This window comes from Musa acuminata, unplaced genomic scaffold (assembly GCF_036884655.1).
Source record: "Musa acuminata AAA Group cultivar baxijiao unplaced genomic scaffold, Cavendish_Baxijiao_AAA HiC_scaffold_1138, whole genome shotgun sequence".
Lineage (NCBI taxonomy): Eukaryota > Viridiplantae > Streptophyta > Magnoliopsida > Zingiberales > Musaceae > Musa > Musa acuminata.
In genome coordinates, this window is record NW_027021350.1 from 695,059 (window position 1) to 701,139 (window position 6,081).

Here is a 6,081-nt window from a genome sequence, read left to right on the forward strand (position 1 = left end):
GATCAACTCTCAGTATCAGTCAACAGAAACATCATCAAATTCGAGAAAGCTATAGTCATTTTCTACATCTCTGGCAATCAATGGAAGTGCAGCCAGCTTCCACTCCATCATTGATAATATCAACATACATTGATAAGCCATTCTTCCAAAAATATGTGCGGTGTGAACAAGTAGAAAAATACAGTGTTTGATAACTTCTCAGAAACACTTCATTTTACATCAATTCTGATTCTGTGTGGACTCAAGAATTTTCTAGAGAGAAAGGTTATCAGCATATGATGAGGACCATCACACTGTTACACACAGCTTGATTCCAAACAGAACATGATCAAAGTTCTATCATGATCTTTTCAGCCTCACTTTCTGGAAAAAATTTGCCAAGGAACTCCTCGAAATGAGTCGAATAAACCTTGGGATTGACTGCTAAAATCACCGGGGAGTCTGATTGGAGAGACCTGAAAACATGTTCCACATGCTTAAGCTTGCTGTGCCCTTGAAGAATATTGACTATTCCGAGATACAGGATAACGTTGTTGGGCGACTGCTTCCTGGGGTGGCAAAGTGATGCTAAATTGCCTTCTTTTCTCTGTGTGTTGACTACACGAGCTGTCATTCGGATGCCAATTTCACTTGCAAATCTGAAATAATTAATTTGTTTTTAGAGCAAGTGAAAGAGAAAAAAAAAAAAAAAGGAAATTAAAAAAAAGATCAGTTCAGAACTATCACCCCAAAATCCAAAGATGTGTTGATGCTTAAATGTACAAAGATGAAAAATTACAAACCAAAAACTATTAGGATATTTCTGAGCATAAAAAATGTGGAGATATTTACTCTATAGGGCAGGATGACCCTAAATTATCATCGGTAGTCATATCTTCGGCTGGATCACACTGGGTTGCGTCTGGACCATCTGAAGTTTTCTTCTCGGTATCATCTGAACCTGCACAATATATCCATTGCATGTCTTTGGATCAATAGTTATCATCTTTAAGTGCGATAGGGATTGCTCAGAGTGTCGAAAAATGACATTGTTATACATATAAACAATTTCAAGGAGAGATTTCTTTCTCCGCATACGACGCATTTATCACACAAACTTAATTCTTGACATAAAAAAGAAAATACAGGGAAATGAGTAGCTTGAAACTGATTTACCAGCTGCTGAATTAGTGATATATGAAAGCTGCATCATTATGTCTTCCTTCTAAAATAACAAGAAACTTTCCAATTGCAACTCTAGCTAGCACCTAAATTTCAAACAGACAATGACTCTTACAGATACTTAGTTTCATCTTTTGACTATATATATATATATATATATATATATATATAGTCACACACACCTTAAGGAGTTGAAGCATCGCATGTAAAACTAAAACTCAGTACTTACAGAAAGCTAGGATGCAAAACGACAAATCAGATAAGTTCGGTTCTAGGATAGAGCTTGGATGGTGCTTTAGAAATCTAAATGTGGGACTCGTGCTTTGATTTGAATGTGGTCTTGTGTGTTCGTTACTTGCAGCCTCACCCAACATTTCCTATTGAATCTTCATACAGATGATTATTGTTATGCCCACAAGTCATCCAATCTGTTGTGCTACAGTGATATCCGCTAATCTTTACAGGGGTTGGTGTGTTCTTGATTAATATTAGTGGTAAGAGAAGAGACAGGGAAAAATCTAAAGAGATCTTAATAAAAATTATAAATAAAATTTTAAATATTCTAAAATTAACCAAACATATAGTGTTTTACATATCTCAATAATGACAAAAGATTTATGTAGTTGACCCCAAATAATTGGGATTTACGTTTTGTTGTTATTGTTGTTGTGGATAATTAACTATTATCAGTGCAAACACTTTGACCTATGAGAAACTATGGACCCAAAATCATTACTGAAGAGGAGTGGTTTTGTCTTTTTGTAAGGAATTGTTTTTCCAACTTTCCAATCTAAATATGACCTCATATAAGCCCCCTAGAGTAAAGGAGGCACATTAGGTGCTAAGTGCATATCAAGATTCTCATATTCTTTGCCAGGCAGTTTGGTTTAACTGAAGCATGATGACTTTTTCCAATCTTGTTTAAGAAGGTTCACTCACTGATTAACTAAAACCATAAAATTTCCTTGAGAAAATAAAAATATGCCTAAAGATTTACCTACGCGTACTTCACACCAGACTATAGGACTAGTAGAATATGCAATATAGTCATTAGAAGACCCAACAAATGCCATACTTTTTTACCTTCTTTATGTGTAGTGGTATAGTGGCCTTGAAAAACAGCTTCAAATGGTGCGGAGCAGACATGCATGCCTAGCAAGAGACTGTACTCAGTAACGCCTACTTCTTTCAAAAAGCTGCAGTCATGCTTTATTTGCCTGCCCCAGAAAGAAATTAACTTTGGAAAGCAAAACAAAAGACAACACATGATAATATCATGAAATCTTAATATTCCTTCATTCAGTTCAAATTAACAGTAATTGCAGGGCTATTCTAAATTATCTAATTGTGCGCTTACCACCTTCATAAATGAAATAATCATATAACAGGTTTCTAGCAGTACTTTGGATATGGCATTTTAAGTTTGCTTTGGAGATGACCTAAGCAATACCACACGAGGGGTTCTCTCACAATGTAATAAGTAAGATGAGCTTCAGTTATGTAAACACAGAAATCCTATTCATATGGTTTAGTTCTCTCCATATTACCCTCAATCTCTTTCCATATCTTTGGAACTTCTACTAAAAATTTGATTCTTAAAACAAATAATTTTGTTATTTACTTTTGATTTTTGAACTCAATCACCATTTCCTCTGATTCTGATCCTTTAAAGAGCATAACTGGTTGTAGCACAGGGGTATGAGGACAGATAAATATACTGAAGCAGCAAGGACCTGAGGATTGAGTGTTTTGCAAGTGTTGAGGACCTAATCCCTCAGAGTCTTCAGGAGGCTCTTGCAGTGTCTCCTAATCGTCTGCCCATTAACCTTTAGTGCCTAGTTAGTACTTGGCTCAAAAAACTAAAATAGGAATTAGATGTGGGGATCTGAATTAACAAGTATGAGAAGAAACAAAAGTTTGTGAGCAGAGGATACATAAGAATAAAGGTTTCTAAGATCAGTATAGATCTCTCTGTTAACATACTGCGACACAAACAAAAGGATTCATGGCTCAGATAAATCATGAACATCAATGTTTTTCACATGCAAACTGAAAGTACGAAAAATAATGGCTGAATGCACGATTATTAAAAATAAATAAATTTAGTATTCTAATTAGCAAGTAGAATTTATCAGATAAGGAAAATAAACTAACTACATGAGTTTCAACTTGTTCAAAGGTTGAAGATCTTGGTATAACCCCTTTTAAATCATTGAAAAAACAAGCAAAGAAAAAAATACAAAGGAAAACATTGTTGTAAAGAGCAATAATACCCAAGATACCTACCTTAGAAGTTGGTGCCTAACTGCTGCATGGAGGTGAAAAGCAACATTAAGATCTTCCTCAGCTCCTGCTTTGCTAACAAGGCGACCTTGAGGTGAAATTCCAAGGTTAAATTTCTTATGAATGCTTATATCTGACCGAAGAATATTTCCAACTACGACGAAGCGAACCTGTTTATAGTAATGTGTCATAACCCACCATAATAGGTAAGATACCATCTCAAAATTTGCAAAGAAACAACTAATCATGTTATTTATTACAGGTGAAGCAGAAGTTATAAGCAAATTAGACATGTCATACTACCTTTTTTCCACCTTGTGGCTTCACAACATATAGCCCATAAAACTTTGGTAGCAAAGACCTCCTGTATTTCTTCAGATGGTGATAATATTTTGGTAGTATTTCTAATAAAACCTGAAAGAATGAGGAATATAAGCTTGCTGTTTGCAGCGGCAAAAACTTTTAATGCCTATGGAATAAACCTCAACATAAACTAAATGTTATTTATCCCGCAGAAAATAGTGGCCACACATGCACATTAAGAGAAAATGTCAAATAGTTTCAGTTAGTTACCTATTTTTAAAACTGATTCAGACAGAAACTAGATATACTAAATCTGTCTGGAAAATTACACCCAAGCAAATTTGTGTCAAATAGGATAATGTTGTTTTTATTGTTTGTCTTGGTGCAGGCCACCAATTTCTACCATAACGTTGGAGTATTTACCATTTATTTCAACAAATTTCATAATCATGATAAGGTTAAATTTTGACTCAAACAGATAAAGCAAAAGATTAATAAACTACTGATACAAATGAGGCAGTAGTGCAGTACCTTCATCTCAGATTTGCTTAGGATCTTTATTATAAATCGATCATCATGCTGTAAACAAAGAGAGGTAGCCTTTTCAGGTGAAACAAGGAACTTTAAGGTTTCATGTCCACGTATTGAGTCCGTGTAGTCATCATTATCAATTTCCCCAAACTCTTGAAGTTTCCTGAAGATTGAAGCAAATAAAAAAAGATTAAGTCAAATAATCTAAATGGTTACATACAAACAAAATGTTCCAAAATCTACTAAAAGAACAGGTATAGTACTAAAGCGATATTGTGTACTTGTTACAGTTTAGATTGTCAATGTTAAAGTAATTCTTTCCTTCTGTCACAACACAAAAATACTCAATAGAACTAATATTTTGTTCTGAGGAGGTGATGGAGGATATTACAGCTTGCAGACCCTCATCTACGACAAATTCACAATACAAATAAAGATAAAAGTTCCAAAATAGATCTTATTTACACCTATCTAGAGCCTAATAGGACAATCTTAAAAAACTATTCCAGTATTTCTTTGTAATTTAATAATAAAGCTCATTTATATAGAATATACTACTAACTCAATAGGAAATGAGTATATTAGTTAAAAATCTGTAAAAAAAGGAAGTAATTTGTAAAGTAAGTACGAACCTGAAAACTGCAGGACGATAATCTACCCACTCAAACTTGGCATTTGTTGTGTGAGAACCAATAGAACATTGCAAGGAAAAATTTGAAGTGGAAACAAAATCAAGATCAGAAGGTTCCCACTCTCCGAGTGCTGGTTTTTCCTCCATTTCTGCCTGCATGTTAATAACCTTTGCATAAGGATAACATGCCCAATAAACCATCACTTATCTTATAAATAATTTAACTAATTCAATGAAAAAATGTACTATTACATGCTACCAAATACAAGAAGTAAAAAAATCGTAAGAAAGTAGGCAGAGAGTAGCATCATCTTAAGCTATTCAGTGAAATCGCAAGGATATGATTGCGTTCACTTGATTTTGGAAATTACATAGCGGGAAAAGGCAAGATTCTTTCTTTGTCCAAACATTTTTGGGCATAGCTAATCATGTTTCAACTGGCACATGTGATGTGAATGCGTTGATACAATTAGGACACAGGCGTGGGCACATAATTGACAGAAGCTCCACACACAATGAAGCTCATCGTGCGATCACTGAGCACTCAAAACCCGTTCATCCAGAGCTTACATGAAGATATAAAAATCTTAGTATACACAACATTTATCACAACAATAGATTACGCACCAACTTTACTAACCTTCCAAGCCAAGCAAGATCTCAATAGAAGCTCTCAATTACGTCACGTATCAGTCTGACAAAATGTCAAGAGAATAGAGATATAGTAAGCACAGCAAGAATCCAGAAAAAAACAACAATGAACGTGCTGATAAGCCGGTCACAGACATAAAACTCACCCCACACGAATCATCAGGTTGAGACACATCAAGATTCAATTTGTAAGCAGAAATATGAAATCTTGAAACACAGGAGGATAAAGAAGAGCAAACGCATCAACGATTGGAGGAGAGAGGTGATGGTTACGTACCGGTGACCTCCTCTGACGCCGCGAGAGCCACCGGGATGTGGGAAGACGCGGAGTTGATGGGGGCATTAGAAGATGGGAGGCAAACGGGACTGAACCCAACGGGGGTTGGGAACAGCGTGGAGATGGTTTTAGGGCACCGGCGAACGGCTTCGAACGCCAAGAATAGGCGTCGCGGCCACCAGTGAAAGAGAGGGAAAGAGGACGAATGCGCGACCGAATAGGGGCGAAGGATCAGAACTTGATG

The 6,081-nt window shown here is 35.8% G+C and overlaps 1 protein-coding gene across 2 annotated transcripts; it reads right to left on the reverse strand.

The window, feature by feature from the left end:
* Positions 1-15: 15 nt before the first annotated feature.
* On the reverse strand, positions 16-6,081 carry LOC135583022 (phosphatidylinositol 4-phosphate 5-kinase 10-like). 2 transcript variants are annotated; one of them, XM_065179076.1, is made up of 9 exons: positions 5,838-6,081; positions 5,550-5,603; positions 4,911-5,062; positions 4,279-4,441; positions 3,748-3,858; positions 3,448-3,614; positions 2,245-2,378; positions 832-940; positions 16-638 (listed from the first exon to the last, which is right to left on the reverse strand). In XM_065179076.1, the coding sequence occupies exons 3-9, from the start codon at positions 5,054-5,056 to the stop codon at positions 329-331; spliced, it is 1,140 nt and encodes a 379-aa protein (XP_065035148.1). In that variant the 5' UTR covers positions 5,057-5,062; positions 5,550-5,603; positions 5,838-6,081; the 3' UTR covers positions 16-328. The 2 variants fall into 2 exon arrangements, with proteins under 2 accessions (XP_065035148.1, XP_065035147.1); XM_065179075.1 differs by having other exon boundaries at positions 4,911-5,077.

Coding starts and splice junctions, on each gene's coding strand:
- LOC135583022 (XM_065179075.1), bottom strand. CDS start 5,068: ATGCAGGCAGAAATGGAGGAAAAACCAGCACTCGGAGAGTGGGAACCT. Junction 3,859..4,278: donor TAAGCAAATCTGAGATGAAG/GTACTGCACTAC, acceptor TCATTCTTTCAG/GTTTTATTAGAAATACTACC. Junction 639..831: donor GGGTCATCCTGCCCTATAGA/GTAAATATCTCC, acceptor TAATTATTTCAG/ATTTGCAAGTGAAATTGGCA.